We start from the raw sequence: 23,294 nt of genomic DNA, 5'->3' as shown, positions 1-23,294 counted from the left end.
TGCCCTTCTGGAACAAGACTGGAAGCTTTTTCCTAGGCATGCGTTCAAAGAACTAAAAAACAAAAAAATAATAGCATTAGTTTATTAAGCATTCAGACACTTGCTATAGGTTACTTCTAAACTTTACAACAGCACTTTGATATGTCATAACCATATAGTTGAGGAAACTGAGGCTTATGGGTCAAGTACAAACTATTGGTAATCCAGGCATGTGGCTTTAAGAGCACACTAGGTCCCAGAGCCCAGAGGGGAGGCAGGTGCCTCTGTGGGGTTCTATGGGACTCTGTGGGGAAAACTTTTCTTGAGGGCCCCCACCTGTCTTTCTTTCTGGATATTTTTGAATGCTTTTAAATTTGATAAAAGTTTTGTTTAAAAATTAATATTTTTTTGCCAAATTGCTACTAAAATAGAAAACGTGTGACCATGATTCTAAAAAGTTTTAAATTGTGTATTTATTTTGCCTAATAATTAGGTTCCTATGGAAAGAAAGAAAAAGTACCTTGAAATTAGAAAAGAAGCCAGGGAAGCAGCAAGTGGGGATTCAGGTATGACATTTTCAAAATGATGAGAAAGATTCTAGTAGTTGGTATTGGTTATGTAAATGTAAAATATTTTAAATATCTGAAAACATTGAAATTGAGTTTGAAAAATTTTTATTTTTAAGATCGCAAATGGAATTGTATTTTTAAAGAAATGCAATTAGCTAAACTTTAATTGCATAGAAAGACCTCAAAGTGGCCAGTGGGGGCTCAGATATAGTATGCTTTTTTTAAAAAAGTGAAAATTGGCTTGATATTTATTAGTTTGCATATAGATTGTGTTTGTATGTTATTTAGATACATGTAGAAATCTGTGTTAAAATACAAGTTCCATCCTGCCATTTTTCTGCTCCAAACTTCCCGTCAGCTCCCTCCTCCCTCAGGATGGAGCTGCCCAAAGCCCATGAGCTACCAACCAGCTCCCTGCCACTCTCTTTCCTGCTCACAGGCCCCCTGCCTGTGCCTGTAGGCATCAGGCTCACGTTTGCCCCAGGGCATTTGCTCATGATGTTCCCTCAGACTAGAATACTCTTGGCCCCAGATGCATGGCTTAGGAGGTTTTGTTTAATGTCAACTTCTGAAGGAAGTTCTCCTTTGCCTTTCTATGTAAAATTCACCCTATCTCCCTCTACATGCCCCTTGTTTCCATTTTTTGCTAATTTTTCTTTATAGCTTTCTTTTAAAATTTGAGAGTAAAATTTGGACCAGTTTTCTAAATTCTTTACATATTTTTGATTAGTTGTTCTTTAGTAGTATCTCTTCCCACGTTTATGTTAGACTTTATAGGTAAAATGTATGTCATCAAAATTTTAAATGCAAAGAAATTCTATTAATAGCATATCTAAAAATTAGAAATAGTTTAACTTAATTTCTTTGCCCATGATAATAGAGAATAACTGCTCAATAATGACAAAAGCAAAAGGAGCATGTCCTTTTTGCTTCGTTAATCTGGATAATGAGTTGAGAATCACAGGATTTATGAAAGCCTTAGTTAAAAGTATTCTTTAATTTTAATATCACTTGAAACTTAGAAAAATACATTTCTTACTAATTTGAATAAATGTATTATCTTCTTATTTATATTTCAGATTGTCCTCGTTATATATCTTCCTTGTCATATTTGGCAGACAGTAGCCTGAGTGAGGAAATGAGTCAATTTGATTTCTCGACTGGAGTGCAGAGCTATTCATATAGTTCCCAAGACCCTAAATCTACCACTGCTCATTTTCGGAGACAGGTGATCACATTTCACGTATTTGAGAATATCGTTGGCATTTGTAAAGGAAGGGGGGCTCCTTTGTTCCAGGGGAAGCCACTTCTTTGTTTGTCAGTAGTTCTCAGAAAATAGCGTTAGTTTGGAGAATTTTCCAAGATCTAAGCACCAGCGTTTCATCCTGTAGACTCAGCAATCTGACTTTATCAGCACAGGAAAGAAGGCTCTCTCCAAGGGCTGATTCACATTAGCCAGTCTCCCCAAGATTAGTGTTTTAAATCAGAACCTCACTTAAGGATTTCCAGTGGGAGAGATAATAACCATAGAGACTCAGATGCTGGTACTGATATGACTGTTGCAATTTCTCTCTGGAGGGAATGAAGGAGCTGTTCAAATATTTGATCTTATCAAACTAAGATAACTGAATGCATCCATGTTCACAAGTGATAGCTTAATTCTTAAAGAGTAAATTCTTGGTGACAAGGGTGTGGAGTATGGAATGGTTTTAATTATTATTTTTAGAGGTAAAATTCAGTCTTTTTCTTTTTGGGTCCCAGCAGCTTGTACAGTTGTCCTGCACCTCAAGCTTTTTTTTAACTTGGATTAATCTCACTCTTGTCCATTCTTTCAGAGAGAAGACCTGCTGTGTGTTTGTATCCCCTCCCTTGTACCCCTCTACTGTTCTTTCTCTCCCTCACCATCTCTCTCTCTCTCTGGGCTCTCATCTCTACCTCTCTGTACCAGACTGTCAGAGTCTGTGTATGTTTTAAAGTTTTTTCTATCATATGTGACTTTCGTGTCTGCATCCCAATAGGAAATCATTCTCAGACCTTCTTTCATGATTGTTCTAGCCTTCTTTGCAATTAGCTGTTTTGATATTGCAGGAAGGTAGGACTGGTTAACGTTTGTGTGCCCTTCCTCTGTTTTTCTTACTATTCTTTATTTTGTAAGGTGACATGCTTTTTTTGAATTTTGGAATAATTTCTAATTTAGGAGTTGCATAAGTAGTACAAAGTACTCCTGTGTGTTCTTCACTCAGAGACCCCACTCAGGATTTGCCTGTTGTCTTGATAACGTCTTTTATAGCAGGAGCATCCAGTCCAGGACCACATGGTGCACCCACCCACCATGTCCTTGTACTAGAATGACTCTTGGTTAGTGTTTGTTCAAGGCTTCCTTTCAAGCAGACCAGGAATTTTGGCAAGAATATGACAGGATGATGCTGTATTCTCCTTGTGAGAGATGTTGACCTCATTTTCTGGGGAGATTTTTCGAGATTATGTAAAATCTCTTCTTCAAATCACTTTCACCCACTAGTTTTTAACATCCTTTGATGTCTGTTCCCTGAGTTAACTATTGCTATGCTGGTTGCAGAATGATAATTTTCTAATTCTATCACTGCTCCTTCATTTATTAGTTGGCCTTCTACTGCAATGAAGAGCTTTCTCTTTTCTCCATTTATTTTGTTTTAATTTTTATCATTGTGATCTCCTGGATTCTTATTTTGCTCAGTGGGTTATCATTTATTTTGATGCTCAGATTGTCCCAGATTTGGCCAGTGGGCATCCCTTCATGCAGGCGCCTGTGTTCTTTTGACATATCCATGTCATTCTTTGAGCAGTTCCTTACTTGCTAGCACAAGAAAACGTGCGAAGGTGGTCTCATTCTTCCCCGTCCCAGCTTTGGACTGGGCCATCTCCCTAGTGAGCCCTCCTTCCTGTGGGTGGAGAGTGGTAGGAAGCTCCTTGCAAGCCTCCTCATGGACAGAAATAGGAAACGTGTAGGTAGACACACACAAGTTCCCGCAGATACGTTTGATTCCCAAGCTTTTGCCTTTTCCAGTGCGGCATGCACTGACTCACTCCCTCTTCCCCTTGACCCCTCTGCCCTCCTCCGTACACTGATGCCCTCCTGGAGTAGGCCCTGAACTGCAGGCAGATACCCTATTCTGTCTACCTCCCCGACCCCCGACACTGCCAGGCCCCTCTTGGCTCACTTCAGTCTGCTCAATGGCCTTTTGCCTAAGAAGGGAAGAAGTAGGAGTGATATGTTTTTGAAATTGAGTTTGATTATGTTTAGGAGTTGATTATGTTTTTTATGTACTTTTTGTTGCCCCTGGGGTTGAATTCTCTCTTTTTTTAATGAATGCTTCAAGGGGGATCCTATTCATTAATTCTTTCACTGAAATTATGTCATACATTTGTGCTGAGTAGTAAGAAAAGTGTGACTATGTTCTATTACGGTTACATTGTCTAGTAAGACTCATCTTTCATTAATAGGCCTTTTACATCAAGGCATCTTGGGTTCACTCCTCATTCCTTTGATCTGATCGCATGACCTGAGTCTCCAGTTTCAGATCTCTTGTCCTTGTGAGCAGCATCTTGAGATACAATGATTCTGATAAAAATGTGTTAAGTAGATCTGAATACAGTCAAATATTGTGATTAACTCCTTTGATACCTTACCACGTGTATAGAAAAAGGGACATTAAGATTGCTCTGATGGATTTTATGGCTCACCGAATGTGTCTTTTTTTTCTCTTGTCTCGTATAATCCTGCTTGCATACAAAATTTACTATTTTACGTTTAGCCTTGCTGTTACTAAAACATAAAACCACTTCCTATCATTTCTAAAATCCCCGATTTATGGAAATTATTTGTTATCTTTGGGAGGAATTGCATTTCTAAATACTGTCCATCTTGGGAAGTGACATTTTGGAATAGTTCCTGCCACTGGGGCAGACAGAATTAGAAAATTTATCTAGGGCCGTTTTTACTACTCTTTCTACTTGATCTCCACAAGCACTTAGTGTCTCCATGTTGACTTTTAGCTGTCCAAAATTTCCTCTCAGGATTTGTCAAGTCTTTCTTTTTTGCAAGTGATTTATACTAGGAAATACCCAGATAAATTACTCAACCCTACATATGTGTGTATAAAATTTACTGTATATGTATATAAAACCTCAGTTCAGCATTACACTTCTGAAATCATTGTCACTGCTTATTTTCACAGAATTGTAGGGTCAAGAATGGTTTAAAAGTTTTGTTCTATTATTGGTTAAAATTTCGAGGCAAATTAAGGACTTTACAGAGTTTTTCAAATTACTGAGAAAAAGTTAGGTAAAAATTTATCCTTTAATGATACTTAAATAGCGCTCTGCCTTTTCCATAACGTGGCAACTAAGAATCATAGAAACTGTTGCTCTCAAGGTGTTGAGGGTTCTGGGGCCTCCAAGACACACACATTTATGGAAAGGGCTTGGTGTTTGTATAAAGCAGCATGTCTGCATGGATGCTTTGACCTCATTGTGACCCCAAGGAAGTGACCATGCAGATGGGTCAAAGGGGAAATACATACCTAGAATGTAAGCAAGACATGAGTCCTGTTTAGTTTTTAGTTGTTTAATAAGAAAACATAACGAATGTGTTGGATATTACCACCAAATTATCACTGTTATCCAAGTGTGTTTCCTGATATTGCCCAAAAAATCAGAATGTTATGTACACTGTAATTTTAACAGTGCACTCTGTATCATTGGATTCTTCGTTTTCCTAGAAACATAAAGAGTCCATGATCCAAGATGATATCCTGGAGTTAGAGATGGATGAACTCAATCAACACGAATGTATGGCAACTATGACTGCTCTGATTAAGCACATGCAGAGAAATCAGATCCTCCCTAAGGAAGAAGAGGTCTTTTTCTGCTCATCTTATATTGTCTAACTTAATTCTATTTATTGGTATCATGTTAAGATTGAACATTTAATATTGAAGACTAAAGCAAATCCATATCAAGTAAACATAATGTTGCTGATATCTTGCTTTGTCATTGTGGTCTCATAATATCAAATTATGAAGTTATTTTAGTCTACTTTTTACGGTAATTTTGAGTGTATCATTTCAGGGTTCAGTGCCAAGAAATCTTCCTCCTTGGATGAAATTTCTTCATGACAAACTAGGAAATCCATCAATATCATTAAATATCCGTCTCTTCTTAGCCAAGCTTGTTATTAATACAGAAGAAGTAAGTAATTTATTATTTCTTTAAAAATTTTTTGCAATTATATGCATAATTGCATGCTTAAAAAGAAAACCACGACAAAGAAAGACGTAAAGGGACAGAACATCACATTTTTGTTCTCTAAGTAAATTAGCCAACCATATTTATTTATTTGTTCAACATCACTCTTTTATTATTTCTTTTAAAACATGTAAATTAGCTTCTATTGAGTTAGAAGTGATCTTTGTATAGTACCTTTCCTATGGCTGCCAGCCTTCTTGGTTTGTAGTAGCAAAGAAGGTAGTGAAAATATTTCTGTTAACTCTGTATGAAAAATAGCTGACTCTTTTAGAATTGCAGAATTTATCAATTGATCTACATACAGCACCTCATCAGGGAGGAACCTCTTCTACCAGTGCGAGTTAGGGCAGATTTTCAAGAGAGCTCTTGAGCTAAGTGTTGTGAAGTACAGTGGGAGTTGACATTCTGCATAGAAGGAGCACTGTGAACAGAGATAGCCCGTGAGAAAGCCCAGCACGTACTCACTGACTGCACAGACTATGGGCACATGGTCCAGAGGAGAGGTGTGAGTGGCATGGCCACAGGTGCAAGGGCAGGTGACCTGGGCCAGGCCATTGGAGTTGATACAAAGGATCTGATTCAGTTGTTGAGGAGCAGGGAACAGTCAAGGGTGCTAAGTGGAGGAGTGACATAGTCCACTTTGCCCCAGAGAAAGTCCTTCTAGGCAGCACTGCAAATGTGAGCCAAAGGCTGGGAGGCTGTTGTGAGATGGTTGAGAGGGCTAACCTGGGACTACAGCAAGGCCTGTGTTCCTTAGAATCACACTTGATTGCTAGCTCCTTGGGCTGCCATAACAAAGTAACACAAAATGGGTGGCTTAAACCACAGAGACTTACTATCTCGTGGTTCTGAAAGCCAGAAGTCTGCGATCAAGGTGTTAGTAGGTTTGGTTCCTTCCCAGGGCCGTGGCAGAGAATCTGTTCCAGGCCTCTCCCAGCTTGTGATGGCCTCAGGCATTTCTTGGCATCTCAGTGATGTTCTCCTGGAACCTTCACTTTGTCTTCCCTCTCTGCATCTGTCTCAATAGATACAAATTTCCACTTTTAATAAGGACACTGTCATTGGATTAAGGCCAACCCTAATTACCTCTCTTAACTTGACAATCTTCAAATACCCTGTTTCTAAATAAGATCACGTTTACAGATGCCAGGAATTAGGATTTCAACATCCTTTTGCAGGGCACAATTCAATCTGTAACACTCAGGGGTCGCGTGATTTCTAGCTCATGTTGCTGTAAGTACTGACTTGATAGAAAAGTATCTGGTATCTTTGGTATCTTTGTTTTTTGGATGATTTCTTGGTTGGCTAGGTGAGGGTAGGTGGGTTGACAAAGAAGCATGCTGAATTGTGTTCATACATGTGGATGTCAGGTGCCTCTGAGACGTCATTGAGAGATGTCCCTGGAGCAGTGTACATATCTGGAGCTCGGGAGTGATCAGGGTAGTGGCTTCCAAAGGGGATGTTTTAGACAATCTGTCTGTTGTCTTATGGAAGAAAATGTTAGAACCTGTATTTACATCTGTTTTGAAAATTTCAGCCTTTTAATTTATCTGTTTCTCATAGTTTAATAATATAAGAAAGAAGTTTATGTTTATGTTTTATAAATAAACCAAAAGACATACATGGAGAGTTTTCCAACTTTTTTTTGGGGGGGGGGAGGAAGATTGGCCCTAAGCTAACATCCATTGCCAGTCTTCCTCTTTTTGCTTAAGGAAGATTGTCCCTGACCTAACATCTGTGCCCATTTCCTCTATTTTGTATGGGGGATGCCACTACAGCATGGCTCAATGAGCAGTATGTAGGTCTGCACCTGGGATCCGAACCTGTGCACCCCAGGCCACTGAAGCAGAGTATGTGAACCTAACCACTACACCACCGGCTGGCCCCTTGTTCCAACCTTTTTTACTTGTGGAGTGCATGATCAGAAAAGATTTGAGACCACACAGATTTAAGCTGTGAGAGTAGATGAGAAATCTCTGAGAAAACATATTTGAAAAAAAAAATGGTGGCAATGGTTAAGAAGACAGTTTGACTTATACTTTAATCTGTTCTTTTGCATCAAAATGGCATTCTCTTGCAATTTCTAAAATAAATTAAATGGATACATTTTATTTAGATTTCAGAGATCTTGGGCATATGAGGTCTATAACAGAATGACTTTATAATGTAGGAAGAAATGAAAAAAAATTAGCCACATATACCTACTAATTTTTAGATTCTCATTCTTCATATACCCTATGCGTTTGCATAAAATAAAAGTAGAATTCTCTACAGCTGCATATTATGCACATGGAGCAAGGTTGATACAGAATATTTTTATTTTTATTTCTACATGCGTAGTTATATCGGAAAGGTTTTAAGCAAAGAAGAGATCGATAACAAATCCATTTCCATTGAATTGTGCTTTCAGGGGCTCATGAGGAGAGAATTCAACAGAGAATCTAGTCTGATTAAGTGGGATAATTGTTGGGATTTACATCTGTTTTGGGTTTAGGTCAAGTCATAATATAAAATTTTAGCTGCTGGAGGATATATTTCTGAATTGATATTGGTATTCAAAACAATTCTTTGATTTTTAAATTCTCTCCTAGGTCTTTCGTCCTTACGCGAGATACTGGCTTAGCCCCTTGCTGCAGCTGGTTGTTTCTGGAAACAACGGAGGAGAAGGAATTCACTATATGGTGGTTGAGATAGTGGTTATTATTCTTTCATGGACAGGATTAGCTACTCCTATAGTAAGGATGGATACATCTTTTATGTAGTAATATATCAGTCTTTTGCTGATACTTAAATAGAGCATGCAACAAATAATTCTGGCTCCTCTTCATGTCTTGAGTCATCATTTTTAGCATTAATTGTCGTATTGCTTTGGTGCTCTACTAAATGGCCTTGTACTGCTTTAGTTCTGTTTTCTTTTGTCTGCTTTTGATAATTCCTCTCATCTTGCTTTTTATTTTATCACCTTGCTATCAGATGTTCGTTTCATTTGTTGCTTTTACTTTCTAGGAGCTTGGAACCTAGATAATTGGTTTCTTAAAATTATGTATAAAATAAATGTCAATAGACCCTGAATGTGAGATTCTGAAAACTTCTGCCGTGACTGAAGCCCCTGGATTTTTTGACATTTCTTTGGCCAGCTTATCTGCTTCCAGAGTATTGACTGTGATCTATAATGGTAGAGATTCTTAAAAAAGTGACTGCCAGATGAATGACACTGTGTTGTACTGAAGCAAGCTTATGGCATCCACCAGTAAAGATTCGTGTGTGTTGGAGCTTTGCCCCTTCATTTAAAAACATTAGCACTAATAATGTACAAAAGTTTTCATTGAAGGATATCCTAGGAACAGTCTTTATTAAACATAATATATATACATATAGCTTTTACATATATTTGTGTCTGGATGTGGAATCTCATTTCAAAGTAAACCAAATTTAAATTTCTTAGCTTTATTGTGATAAAATAATTTGTAGTCTGCTTAATAACATGAAAAAATTAAGAGAATGATTAGTTTAATTTAGGAACCATTGGAAAAAGTTGACTGAAACGCCAGGATCTCAGCTGAGCTTCAGAGAACTGAAACCACTAGTTGATGGAATAGCCACTTAAACCAACAGCAAGCCAAAATGAAAGACACAATGAAGGCTTTAATCACTCATTGCAATGGTGTAAGCATGAGGCTAAAACCAGAGAATGCGCTGACTCCCCCTATTCCATTTTCCTCCATGGTAGAATGTACTGGTTGAGAGTCAGGTGGATCAGCACAGATCTGAGGCTCCTCTCACAGTGGAGGGAGCCCCAAATTAAAGACCCTAGCAGTTTTATGGGACCTTGGAGTTGGGAGACTTGCAAGAGGAAAGGGCTAGCAGTCAAAAAGCACTGGGTACTGAGTCAGAGTTAGGTACAGTGTCTTCAGAGTTCCCCTTCCTCCCCCTCTTAAGGAGGTCTCAGCAGAGGCACCTGAGGAGGATAAAGAGGCCTAGGAATGAAGACACCTGGACTAGGAATGCAAATATGTGAAAGAGCAGGACCAGTCGGGGCCTGAGTGTGTGACTACAACTGCCTTTTGAGACTTCATTGTACAGGCTGTGTTCCAAATCTGGTGTGGAGAGGGCAGCTTCCTCCTGGGGCCTGTCAGGTAAAGCCTTTGTAATTGCCTGTATTTGGACCTGAAAAATCACAGGTAGGTTTTCAGTCAGGAAGCAGACTCCTCAGTAGAATGCCAGATTTCTTTCATAAATGGACTTTTGGATTGAAAAATGCTTTTCCAGAAGGGAATGCTACATATTAATAGAGAATTTCCATACCTTTTTAGGGCGTCCCTAAAGATGAAGTGTTAGCAAATCGATTGCTTCATTTCCTAATGAAACATGTTTTTCATCAAAAAAGAGCTGTATTTAGACACAACCTCGAAATTATAAAAACCCTTGTTGAATGCTGGAAGGATTGTTTATCCATCCCTTACAGGTATAAATTTACTATATTTTGCAATATTGTTTAGAAATTTTTTAAATGTAGCATGTTGTAAATAGTGATGACAATGAAATTTAATTATTTGAAATGATAGGAGGAGGAATATAATTTGAAATAGAATCTATTTATAAGGATATAATACTGCTATTAATAAAATCACAACCTCCAAAGTTTGACCCTAGAAGCATCTCGAGGCAGGCCATTGCCTCCAGGTAGTCCCCGCTCCATCCCTCAGCTCACCTTTGGCTTTTCCCCCACACTGTGCACGTGGGCTGTGGCTCTGTCCTTTATTGTCCCAGCCCAGGGGTGAACTGTGGGAATTTTATTTGATTCTCTTATAGCTCAGCGTAAGGCAAGCTAAAACTTTCAAAAGGTTTTACTATCAACTAAGGGAGAATTTGGGCAAGTAATTACATTATTAAGAAAGAAAAAACTGCCTATGTTCCAAAACTAGGATAACCTGGATGCAAACAAAGAAGGTATTAGAAAGAGGGATGTTAGATGTGGGAAAAGAAAAAGTATTTCTTACTCTGAAAATTGGCTGTAGAAAATTTTATTTGTCTTCTTGGTTATTTTATTATGTGGCAATCTATATTTTTCCTTTATGCTTATGTTTCAGGTTAATATTTGAAAAGTTTTCCAGTACAGATCCTAATTCTAAAGACAATTCAGTAGGAATTCAATTACTAGGCATTGTAATGGCCAATAACTTGCCTCCTTATGACCCAAAATGTGGCATAGAGAGCATAAAGTAAGTATCATAGTTTTTGCTGTGATTCTTTTTTAGGTTAAAATATACCTGAAATGGATTGACAGTATGGTTTAGTTTTGATAAATTTAAGGTTAAAATATGTTAAAAATATTTCTACCTAAATTTAGATAGTTGGGTTTTAGAGGTCATTTGGACAAAGAAATATGTTAATGGAGTGAGTGAAGAAAGTAAGTTTTTAAAAATTAGTGTAATTGTCTCATGCACATTTGGCAGATAAGAAGTGTTAGCTATTTTCTTTCTTTTCGAAACTGACATTTTCAGCATTTCCCCTGAAAGCACATGAGTTCTGTGAGACCAATCTCTCTAGAATCTATGAACATGAATAGGGGACCCTCCTAGACCTGTGCTGCCTGTCCCTCTGCTTGCTGCCCTGACTGCAGTGGCACTACCCCTCTGTTGTGGCCCTTCACAGGTGGGCATGGCTGCCAGCGCTACCATGAAGGAGAGGACCTTCAGTAAGATTATTTTGTAACATCACAAAAAGTCACTTCATTGTTGTTTTAGGATTTTTGAAAAGTCAGTGTTCACATCATGGTTACTTAATGGATTTCAGCATGTGCCTTGCTAGCTTTTCCCGTTTCTTTGGAAGTGTCTTACTCTATCTGGTTGGTCTTCCTCGGTTAGCCTCCCCAGTCACCAGTTATACCAGTTGCCTGGTTTCATAGACATCATGTGGCTCAACACAGATTCAATGGGAAACAGTTTACTTTTAGACAGGTTACTTTTTGGAGCTTTGGTTTCCCCAGTGACAATCTTAGCCACTGTGAGCTGAAAGTTAACATTGTGCTGCCTGCAAAGTCAGTGAGCGCTGCGCTCCTGCTCACTCTTTCTCATCATTTCATTGTCCTTCTCTTGTCACAGTACATGGCTTTGAAAGGGAGTCAGTCAATCCTAATCTTGTATGATAGCTTTTTTCACTACAGTTTTTGTAGTATCTAGCATTGTGTTTTGCGTTGACTACAGCAGGTCCTGTGTAATTGAAACATGGAATTTACTATGCCTTCCTGGTCAGTGTCAGAGCCTTAAATACATCTTCACATATGTATTCACACAAATAATTTGCATCATGTTTTAGATTTCGTATTTTCTCAGTATGTGATATTAATATGGCATAAGGAGTAAAATTATATTTTAGTGTCAAAAAATAGAATGGATTATTTAATGCATGTTTATTTTCTATATTTGTTTTAGATACTTTCAAGCTTTGGTCAATAATATGTCCTTTGTAAAATATAGAGAGGTATATGCAGCAGCGGCAGAAGTTCTAGGACTTGTTCTTCGATATATTACTGAGAGAGAAAATGTGAGTGTGTTGTACAATCTTAAATAAATTATTCTTTTTCATTTTTGATTTATCATAACACTTGGTACTTAGATCCTCTATACTATAAGAAGCCGAAGTGGGCATTCTGTATTTATTAGTATTTTATTCTTTCCCACTGTATACAGTGCTCACTTTTAATTTAAAGAGGGCATATGATTCTGGTTTGTGTGAATATTTGATCAGAGATGTGAACACTTCATCATTAAAGTGTCTTAAACAATATTTAGTCACTGATTTTAGTTCAGCTTCTCAAATGATTGTTAGCAGTGTTTTGGTGTCAGAAGGAAGCTTGAACTGGATTCTGCCAGAGCTAGTAGCACAAAACACGCATGGTTATGGCCTGGCTCACCTCAACTCAAGGCCCCAGAGCCTCCAGTGGTGTCCGGTGGTTAGTACAGACCCAGGGTCACTCCTGGCACTTCACCTGGTAAACACTGTTGTCAATGATAGCACTTTCTTGGGTTCATATAACTATTCAAGGTAAACCTATTTTAAGTACTTAACATGTTTTCACCTTTGGGTATTTGAAAAGAAACTTAATTTTTCAGATACTGGAGGAGTCTGTGTGTGAACTGGTCATAAAACAGTTGAAGCAACATCAGAATACGATGGAGGACAAATTTATTGTGTGCTTGAACAAAGCTGTGAAGAACTTCCCTCCTCTTGCTGATAGGTAGGATGTCAGTTGTAGTGAACGTCCTGTGGCGGGAGAGGGTCTGCGACTGTCCTCCCACTCACTGGCCATGCCTACTGGTTAGGTTTATGAACACCGTGTTCTTCCTGCTGCCAAAATTTCATGGCGTGATGAAGACTCTCTGTCTGGAGGTGGTGCTGTGTCGTGCAGAGGAAATAACAGATCTGTACTTACAGTTAAAGAGCAAGGATTTCATTCAAGTCATGAGACATAGGTGAGTGGAAAACTAGCCCCAAGTTCTTGGATGCAGCTGGCTCATAAAATGTTCATTTGTTCAGCTGTCTCTCCAACTCAGAAAGAACTTGTAGGTTTTTGTGAAATGTGTATTTGTGAAGTTTGAATCTGAGAAGAAAAGGTGGTGGGCCTGGCCCTCCTGCCTTCCCTGACCTGGCACCTTGGGGAGGCCACACCTCAGGGATTGTCTAAGGCTCTTTTCAGATTTAAAATGCATGGTTTTGAGTTCTGTATCTATTTTGCCAGGTAAGAGGCTTCCATGATTTGTGAAAATTATTCATTTATTTTCAGAATTGCAGTATACTGTTAAAGTAAATATTAAAGAGAATGCTATTGACCCCTTGTAATATTTTTATTTCTCTGTACTCTATCCTAGTCTTGTACATATACATATTTTTTACATAGTGATAAATTATTGATAAATGTGTAATGTCCAGTAACAAAGAAAGTATGTCATTGTGTTCTGATATCCTTCATTAATCATTTACTGAGTATCTACTATGTTTAATGCATTAAGCTGGACACTTTAAGGAGAAAAAGGTACACAAAACAAGGAGATAGCTGTGCACCTCATTTGGGACCCAGACTACACTTAACCCAGCTATGTGACACGGTGACCTAACACTTGAAATAATTTTTTTAAGTTACGAAATCCTTTATGTTTAGCTTATTTTGTTTGACCTTTTCAGTTTTTTTAAATAATAAACTTTTTATTTTTGAATAATTGTATATTTACAGACAAGTTAAAAGATAGTACAGAGTTCCCACATACCCTTCATCGAATTTCCCATCTTACATAATCATAGTATGTTGTCAAAACTAAGAAATTAAAATTAGTATATTACTGTTAACTAAACTAGACTTTATATGTCCTTTTTCTATTCCAGGATCCAATTCAGGACACCACATTGAATTAATTTATTTTTAATAATCTAGCCCATAATAATTATTTTTAAGAATGTTATTTTTAAATAAGTGTAATATTACCTATAATAACAAATTTTAAAATACAGAACAACACAAAGAAGAAAAAGTTACATATCAGATCTGAAGGTATAATAATAAAAATTGTTAAATTTGTGTTTTTTAAAAAATATGTCATTATAGAGATGATGAAAGACAAAAAGTGTGTTTGGACATAATTTATAAGATGATGGCAAAATTGAAACCAGTAGAACTTCGAGAACTTCTGAATCCTGTTGTAGAATTCATTTCTCATCCTTCTCCAGTGTGTAGGGAACAAATGTATAACATTCTCATGTGGATTCATGACAATTATCGGTAAGCTCTGCATTGACATTTTAAATTAATTTATTAAGGGGTCTTTTGGCTGCCTTTAGCAATCTGGAACAGATTATAATAAATAAAACATTTTTAAACTAATAATTAAAACGAGTTTATTTTAGCATATCGAAATGTATCCTTATTTTAACTCATTTTACCTATGTGTGGGAAGTATTCAAAATGTGAAATTATTGGTTGAGCTAAAAGTGTGTAAGTGTCCTGCTTTATAAAATATGTTTTCATAGTTATCTCTTTTGAGGTCTGACAAGATTAAGGAAATAAATTCTGCCTAGATGTCTTCATTCTTCAGGACTGCCATCATACCACTTCCCACCGGGGCTAGGCCCATCCTAGGACCTCTTAGCGCTCCCAGGGAGCCCTCTGCAGCCCTGCTCCCACCTTCCACCGCCTCTCTCCTATGCATGTGAGCCCTATCACACTGTGAGGGGGTGATGATATTCACTTGGGCTTGCAGAGGCACCGAAAGAAAGTGTCAGTGTACATACGAGGGACAGTGGGTTCTTCTATGATTTTGGAAGTTAAAGTTCCATGGGAGAAGCCAGATTTTTTTTTACTTTAACTCTGGACAGTATTATCAGGGTTGAATAAAAGTGATAGAGTTTATGTTTTGTCATTTTGTTATTTTTCTCAGAGATCCAGAAAGTCAAGCAGATGACGACTCCCAGGAAATATTTAAGTTGGCAAAAGATGTGTTGATTCAAGGATTGATCGATGAGAACCCTGGGCTTCAGTATGTGCTCCTCCTGGAATAATTGGGCCAGGACAAATAGATTTAGGGATATTTCTTTCTAGACTAACATAGAGTATTTTTCAGCAGTTTTAGAAATGTATTTGCAGTATTAGCATTTTCTCTGCCTCTTACATTTATAATGTTTAATAAAGATGTATTTTAAATCATATTAAGACTTTAAAACCCTGACAAGTTACTTTAATATAAACTCTTTTGAAAAAGTGGTGTGGATAAAGCTTTCTCCGCTATTACAGGCAATTAAAGTGTTTGAAAATGAAAAGAGAATCTGTAATGACAATTATTATGTTTCCCACTCAACTAAAATAGTTGAGATAACACTATGCATATGAATATTGAATGAAAAGTTTGAAACCTTAGAAATAGGAGAAGACTATATTACTTGTATATGGTATGAATGGTGATTGTTCTCCTCTAAAATGCCTACCCTATCTCAGTTATATGAATATTTTATCAAGTACTAAAAGAAAGGGCATAAACTTTTTGTATGAGTCTATATGTCAATTAATTTCCCATTCTGCTGCAATTTTAAATTCATTGAGCTTTTAAAAATTGTATTTTGATCTCATAAGCATTGATAAATTATAAAGCCTAATCTGGTTTTTGACGAATTTTTGAATATTTTGTGGAACTAATTTTGGAATAAATTGTTTTAGCAAGGCAGTGAAGGGTTATATGTAATTTCTTAACATGTTTTCTCAAGTTTCAAATTAGTTAATATTATGTACTCATCACTGAAAACTTCCCAGGTAATAGAGATGAGAATAATATTTCTCACCACTTGTTAAATATGCTTAAGTTTTGGAATATTCCCTTCCTTTAATGCATGTGATTGTTCTTAACTCAGATTAAACTCTTTATACAATTTTGAATGTGGTTTCCCTCTAGGTTAGAGGAAAAACTGTACCTTCTTCACATGATGCCAAGTTTACAGCATCCTCTCATTTGCCAATATCTAAGCAATATGCTTCCTTCTTCTCTGCTTTTCAGATTAATTATTCGAAATTTCTGGAGTCATGAAACTAGGTTACCTTCAAATACCTTGGATCGATTGTTGGCACTAAATTCCTTATATTCTCCTAAGATAGAAGCACACTTTTTAAGTTTAGCAACAGATTTTCTGCTTGAAATGACCAGCGTGAGCCCAGATTATTCAAACCCTATGTTTGAGCATCCTCTGTCAGAATGCGAATTTCAGGTAAAGTGTTTGTCCCTGTAATAGTAAGATTTACAAGTTTTCCCTGCCCGTCAACAAACATTTTCTAATAGTGTTAAACTGGCTTTTTAAAAAAATTATACTTGACATATTATAGTAGTTTCAGACATACAACATAAGGATTCAATATTTGTATATATTGTGAAATGATCACCACACTAAGTCTAATTGACTTACACATAATTACAAATTTTTTTTTCTTATGATGAGAACTTTTAAGATTTACTCTCTTAGGAACTTTCAAATATATGAGAGAGTATTATTAACTATAGTCACCGTGCTGCACATTATTTCCCCATGACTTAATTATTTTATGACTGGAAGTTTGTACCTTTTGCCCTCCTTCACCTATTTCACCCATCTCCTATCCCCCGCCTCTGGCAACCACCAGTCTGCAATCTGTCCTCTGTATCTATGAGTTTGGGGTTCTTTTTTTCTTTTTAGATTCCATGTATAAGTGAGATCATATTTGTCTCTCTGTCTGTCTCTTATGTCTGTCTGACTCATTTCACTTAGCATAATGCCCTCAAGGTCCATCCAGATTGTTGCAAATGGTAAGATTTCATTCTTTTTTATGGCTGAACAGTATATCGTTATACACACCACATGTTCTTTATCCATTCATCCATCGATGGGCACTTAGTTTGTTTCCATGACTTGACTGTTGTAAATAATGCTGCAGTGAACATTGGTTTGCACATATCGTTTCAAATTAGTATTTTCATTTCTTTCAGGTAAATACCCAGAAATGGAATTGCTGGGTCATATGGTAGATCTATTTTAATTTTTTGAGGAACCTCCACACTATTTTCCATAGCGGCTTCACCAATTTACATTCCCACCAACGGTGCACGAGCGTTCCTTTTCTCTACATCCTCACTAACTTGTTGTTTCTTGTCTGTTTGATGATGGCCATTCCAACAGGTGTGAGGTGATATCCCACTGTGGCTTTGATTTGCCTTTTCCTGATGATTAGTGATACTGGCTTTTTCTTATTTTACTTGGAATCCTCACACATTCCTTTCTGAAACCTTCACATTTGTTTCACTCTCCTCTTCACACGGCTCACACATCTCATCCTGTCAGCCTCCACTTAAATTTTCTTTCTCCATAATGCTTTCTTCCCTTTCCATCACTGCTCCCATTCACTCAGTAGATGCTGAGTTTGCACCCTCTCCTGGTAGGCTTAACAACTGTGATGATTTACACATTGACAAGTGAGCTCGCTTCAGTTCTGCCCGAGCTCCTGGGCAGCAGAGCCTGACTCTGTTCTGCTCCCACCTGTATTTTCAGTATCTTTCACAGTGCTGGGCACCTGGTGAGTACTTAGGAAGGAGTTGAGTCATTTAACTTGCTGCAGTTCTGTTGTGGTGCCATTATTGAGTATGGCATTAAGCCTTTTAATGCAGAATGTTAAGGAGTAGAAAAATGGTTTTTCTCCCCCAATTCTAATTAGTTTTTCTAGTTGGCAAATAATTATTTAGTTAAAACTTTTAAATTCCAAAAAGTTCTTCAGCTGCTTCCATAGAGAAATATGAAATCATAGTATGTATTTGCTGATAGTGCCGTTGGATTTTAAGTAAAATATTTCAGTGTTGCTAAAGAAAGCCCATTATTTCTTTTGAAACTCTCTCACATGCAGGAATATACTATTGATTCTGACTGGCGTTTCCGAAGTACTGTTCTCACTCCAATGTTTATTGAGACTCAGGCCTCCCAAAGTGCTCTGCAGACCCGGACCCAGGAAGGATCCCTCTCAGCTCGAGGGGTAATGGCTGGGCAGATACGGGCCACACAACAGCAGTATGATTTCACACCTACACAAAATACAGGTAACTATCAACCTAAATGCCTGCCTGCTGTGTACCAGGCACTTTCACCTGTAGAAGCATCCTCTACTACAAGAACATTGATCGTTTATAAGAGAAGTCAAAGGATAATAGAAAAAAGTGATATGAACTACCAAAAAGATATGTCACTCAAAAGGGAAAAGGATTGAGGTCCTAGAGCAGTCAAATTCTTAGAGACAGATAGGAGAAGGGTGGGTGCCAGGGGCTTGCGAAGGGAGCAATGGGGAGTTACTGTTTAATCATGCGGAGTTTCAGTTTGAGAAGATGCAGAAGTTCTGAAGATGGATGAGGGTAATGAACTTGATGCCACAGAACCGTACACTTAAAAATGGTTAAAATCGTCAATTTTATGTTATATATATTTTACCACAATGAAAGAAAAAGAAAAGGATTATTTCTGACTGGGCAAAACAGGAAAAGTTTGAGTACATGTATGTTTTGTTTTGGTTTTGTCCAGAAAAATCTGTTTAGTGCATCAAATTTAAAACCCCTTATCTCAAAAGCAAAGCAGAGCTAGGACAAATTCATTTACTATGTTTATAGTTTATTAAATTTTTCTTTCTCAAATGGACCAACTGTTTCCTTTGATCATCAAACTACAAGGTGTAGAGTAAAATATCTGTCATTTTATATAAACATTTCAGCATTTTTCCTGTATATAAATTTTTTCACGTTCTGTTGGTTCTGGAAATAGGACTAACTTGAATAATTATAATGGAAATTTTATGACACTGATGGTAGAAATCTTATGGTAGATACAAAGCTTTATTCCTGTCATGATCACAGTGGCTTGAAGGAGCAGGGGATGTGTTTTCATTTTACAAATGAGGACGCTTGGGTTTGGATGCCTGAGCTGCCTTGGGTCACTCACTGGTGACCTCATGGAGCCAAGTGTCTTTCTGCTGTGACATGGCTGTTTCCCTTGATGAGCTGTCCCCAGTCACTGTCACAGGTGAGCTCCTTGACGAGCTGTCCCCAGTCACTGTCACAGGTGAGCACTCGAGGCCCCAGATGTCACAAGGATGATGTGCCCCTTCTCTCATGCAGTGTTCTGGCAGTTGGTGCTGCCCCAAGTGCAGCAGCAATGGGGTGTGGGCTGGGCAGTGTTGTGCAGTGCTGGGCATGCTGTGACATGCTCTGGTCATGCCTGTTTGCAGATGGAAGAAGCTCTTTCAATTGGCTGACTGGGAACAGCATTGACCCACTGGTGGATTTTACGGTCTCCTCCTCATCTGATTCTTTGTCTTCCTCCTTGCTGTTTGCTCACAAGAGGAGTGAAAAATCACAGAGAGTACCCTTGAAGTCAGTAGGACCTGATTTTGGGAAAAAAAGGCTGGGCCTTCCAGGGGATGAGGTGGATAACAAAGCAAAAGGTAAAGTAAGATTGCTGAAATGTGTTTAAAATGACCTACCCTCTAAATTAGTGCAGTAGCTTAGATGAAGAAAGCACATTTCTGACTGTATTCACACTTCCTTGTAACCTGTAATTAAGCCCCTTAAAATTTAATTTAGTAAATGTTGTCTAGGCACTTGCCATGTTGAAATCATGATTTTAGGTGCTCCAGAAAAGCTGTTGAGTAAATTGGACTCAATCCATTCATTTAGTGACTTTCTGGAAAATTGGGATGGATAAGGCAATAGCTAGGTGATCATGCGATGAGATAGAATTAATAAGCTAAGTCTCAGAGAGAGAGTTTAAATTCAGTTAGAGAATGGAGAGATCATCAGAAAAGACCTGGTGGAGGAGGTGGCCTTTGAGACTAGACTTGGGGGATTGGGATGCGGGAAGGGAGAGGATGGACAAGGACAGAGATGGAGAAGTGTGGGATGCATTTGGGAGTTGGAAGGGACTCAGATCAGCTCAACCAACATTTATGGTAGCAGGGCCCTGTGGCAGTCTACTCATGCTGGGGGCAAAGGCAAAGACTGCTGAGAAGACAGGCTTGAGGGTATGGGGATGTGGCTTTAGAAAGAAACCACAGCTTTAGGTAATGAACTGAGCAGAGATAGGCACAAGGTCTCTGAATGACCTTCCCTTGGGGAGGTTCCTTTGGAGTGCCTGAGGAGGACTGGCAGGCAGAGGTCAAGGCAACCATAACCTGACCCTAGGTCAGGGCAGGAAGAAGGTGGGGTGAGATGCCAGAGGGCTGAGTGAAAAGTCCTGGCAGAGCTCACAGACCCAACTGCTGAGAGGGCTGGGGTAGAGGTCAGTTTGGAAATTAGCTCTTTACGAGAAATAATGCTCTGAGAGTGAGTGAAAGCCTAGAGGAAGGAAATACGAAGAGAGACAAGGTCCCAAGACAGAACCCTGGGGTAATGACAACATGTGAATTTAGATGTATAGAATTAAAATTAGGAGCAAGGGTAAGTTCCTTTTTATTTAATTGTAGGAACTAAAAACACACAGAAAATACTTTCTGTACTCCCAACCACTCTTTTCACACTTTCATGTCGCAAATCTATGGCTATACACAATTCACTAAATTTAATATGGAGAGGTAAATTAGCCTTCTTTTTGTTCAGAAGTCTTTGAAGGAGGGCTAATGACCCCACTCCCACTCTCTCTCTTCTTCCACACTTGACTCCTTCTCACCAGTCTTCTTTCTTTTACACTCTTCTTCCTCTACCGCTTCTCCTTCAAACCAGTGATCCACCAAGAGTGCCTGGCTCTCTGTCCTTCTGTGTCCATCCTTATAAAAGCACCAAGTTAAAATCAAGTCCCAAAGTGACCATCACCTTCCCATTGCTTATAAATTGTCCCTCTCACACTTTACACCTGCTCATCTCAACCCCTTCCTCCCCCGCTGGCACGTGCAGCCTCCCATGGAGTTGTTAAAGAGAGGTGTACCTTTGTGGTGGTGTGCAGCTCAGTTAACTTATGGTGATTGCTAGTGACTGACTGGACAAGTTGGTTTCTTTACTGAATGGGGATGAGGCACAGAAACAAATGAAAATTGCTGAGGATGATAGCAGTTATTATCTACAACTTAAATTGTTCCATAATCTTTCCCTTTCTACATTTTTAGAGTGAAAAAAATGTCATGGATGATGTAGGTAGAATTGGGGGACTGTGTTTAGAAATTAAATGGGGCCGGCCCGGTGGCACAGTGGTTAAGTTCGCATGTTCCACTTCTCGGCGGCCCAGGGCTCTCCACTTCAGATCCCAGGTGTGGACATGGCACTGCTTGGGAAAGAGCCATGCTGTGGTAGGTGTGCCACATGTAAAGTAGAGGAAGATGGGCACGGATGTTAGCTCAGGGCCGGTCTTCCTCAGCAAAAAGAGGAGGATTGGCAGATGTTTGCTCAGGGCTAATCTTCCTCAAAAAAAAAACAAAGGAAAGAAATTAAGGAAGATAACAGGTGAAAACTAATGTTTTCCTTAAAAAGTTTTCTATATAGATTTGAAAAAACTCAGTCATAAAATTTAGTTGGTAAAAGGAATGCTAATAGCTGTCTGTTTTAATTCAATTAATATATTTGGGTTTTCCCATGTACCTTTGCAGATTTAAAACATTTCACATACTGTCTTCTTTGGGGCATGTGTATTTTCTTGAGCATGTGGAAGTTCATAAAATATGGTGAATTAACATTTACTATGATACTGTTTTTGTCTTTGAAAGGAAATACAGTTTAAAAACTTGAAATTAAAACAATTAACATATCACTTTTCAACCATTATTTTGCTTAATTCTTTAGTTCCATTTTCTTTAGTTATTTATATCAGAGTGGCTCATGCATGTAGTTTAAAAAGGCAAATACTTCTCCAAAGCTTGTTAGAAGAATCAGCAACCATCCATACCCATTTCCCAAATCCCAGATGCAACCACTCACACCCTTTTAGCCAGGTTTTTGGTATTTACTTCCATATCTTTAAACAGTATTTTTGTATTGCTCTCTTTTTTTCTTTCAATATGAGTCATTCTCTTTTGGCTTTGTATATGGATATTGAGGATTTGGCTCCCTTTTATCCCTTACCCCCATCTGTCACACACACACTCAGGATGAGTTCTGCCTGTGCCGTCTTCCTCTGATATAGTTATGTCTTAGTCTTGGTTTCATCAATATTCAGTTTCCTCATATTTAGACTACATAAATACTATTGTGATTGAGCCATGGGTGCTACTATGATTATTTTTCCTTTCTCGTGCAATAATTTTTCCTGGGTATTAATAATTAGTTTGCTGTAGATGCTTAGATTTCTACATATTTATCACCAAAATTCCTCTGAGTTGCATGGTTGTCTTTTACTGTGTTCCAACATATAAATGTTTCATCTTCTTAAAGAAATTTCTCCTGGAGCCTCTGAGCTGCCTTGTTCCAGGTGTCTGCTTAGCTGTCATCTAGAGATTTCCTCCTTATCTTGAGGGTCTGTTTAACCTTCCTGGATCTGATTCTTCTTCCTTGGTTTATTCCTTGTTTTTGGTGGAGCACTCCTCAAGTAGCTTCTTGAGGAAAGGGCTCAGAAGCAGGAAGTTTTTTTGATACCTTGATGGCTGTATGTTGCTTTTGCTGGCACTAACCCCCAAAGGATCATTTAGCTGTATGATTCTGAGTGTGAGCTCATCCGGGTTCCTACTCCCAATGGTTGCAGTTGAGAAACCTGATGTTGTTCTCTTTGTTGGTCCTTTGTAAGAACTGGATCTTTTCTCTCTGGACACTCGTAGGATCTTTTCTTTTAAACCAGTTTTAGGGAATTTCACAGAAGTGTCCTTTGGTGCAGGTCTGTTTTAATCTGTTTTTCTGGGCATAAGGTGGGCCCTTTCAGACTGCTAACTCATATTTTCCAGTTCTGGAATGTTTTTCTTGGGTGATTTTGTTGATGATTTCCTCATCTCACTTTTCTCTT

The 23,294-nt window shown here is 38.2% G+C and overlaps 1 protein-coding gene across 1 annotated transcript in view; it reads left to right on the top strand.

Annotated features, from left to right (window-relative positions):
* The window catches only part of PRKDC (protein kinase, DNA-activated, catalytic subunit), a 215,989-nt gene that overhangs the window by 131,994 nt on the left and 60,701 nt on the right, over positions 1–23,294 (top strand). Inside the window, exons 45-59 of the mRNA XM_046641859.1 lie at positions 473–545; positions 1,628–1,776; positions 5,309–5,446; positions 5,658–5,777; positions 8,426–8,569; positions 10,148–10,299; positions 10,925–11,056; positions 12,269–12,380; positions 12,950–13,074; positions 13,160–13,309; positions 14,437–14,610; positions 15,266–15,364; positions 16,373–16,580; positions 18,241–18,430; positions 19,606–19,821. Of these exons, the coding sequence (XP_046497815.1) occupies positions 473–545; positions 1,628–1,776; positions 5,309–5,446; positions 5,658–5,777; positions 8,426–8,569; positions 10,148–10,299; positions 10,925–11,056; positions 12,269–12,380; positions 12,950–13,074; positions 13,160–13,309; positions 14,437–14,610; positions 15,266–15,364; positions 16,373–16,580; positions 18,241–18,430; positions 19,606–19,821 (2,182 nt within the window). The remainder of the gene's footprint in view (positions 1–472; positions 546–1,627; positions 1,777–5,308; positions 5,447–5,657; positions 5,778–8,425; positions 8,570–10,147; positions 10,300–10,924; positions 11,057–12,268; positions 12,381–12,949; positions 13,075–13,159; positions 13,310–14,436; positions 14,611–15,265; positions 15,365–16,372; positions 16,581–18,240; positions 18,431–19,605; positions 19,822–23,294) is intronic.

Source organism: Equus quagga, chromosome 16, assembly GCF_021613505.1.
Source record: "Equus quagga isolate Etosha38 chromosome 16, UCLA_HA_Equagga_1.0, whole genome shotgun sequence".
Classification (NCBI taxonomy): Eukaryota; Metazoa; Chordata; class Mammalia; order Perissodactyla; family Equidae; genus Equus; species Equus quagga.
The sequence above is the reverse complement of the archived record's forward strand: the minus strand, read 5'-3'. Positions and strand labels throughout refer to the sequence as shown.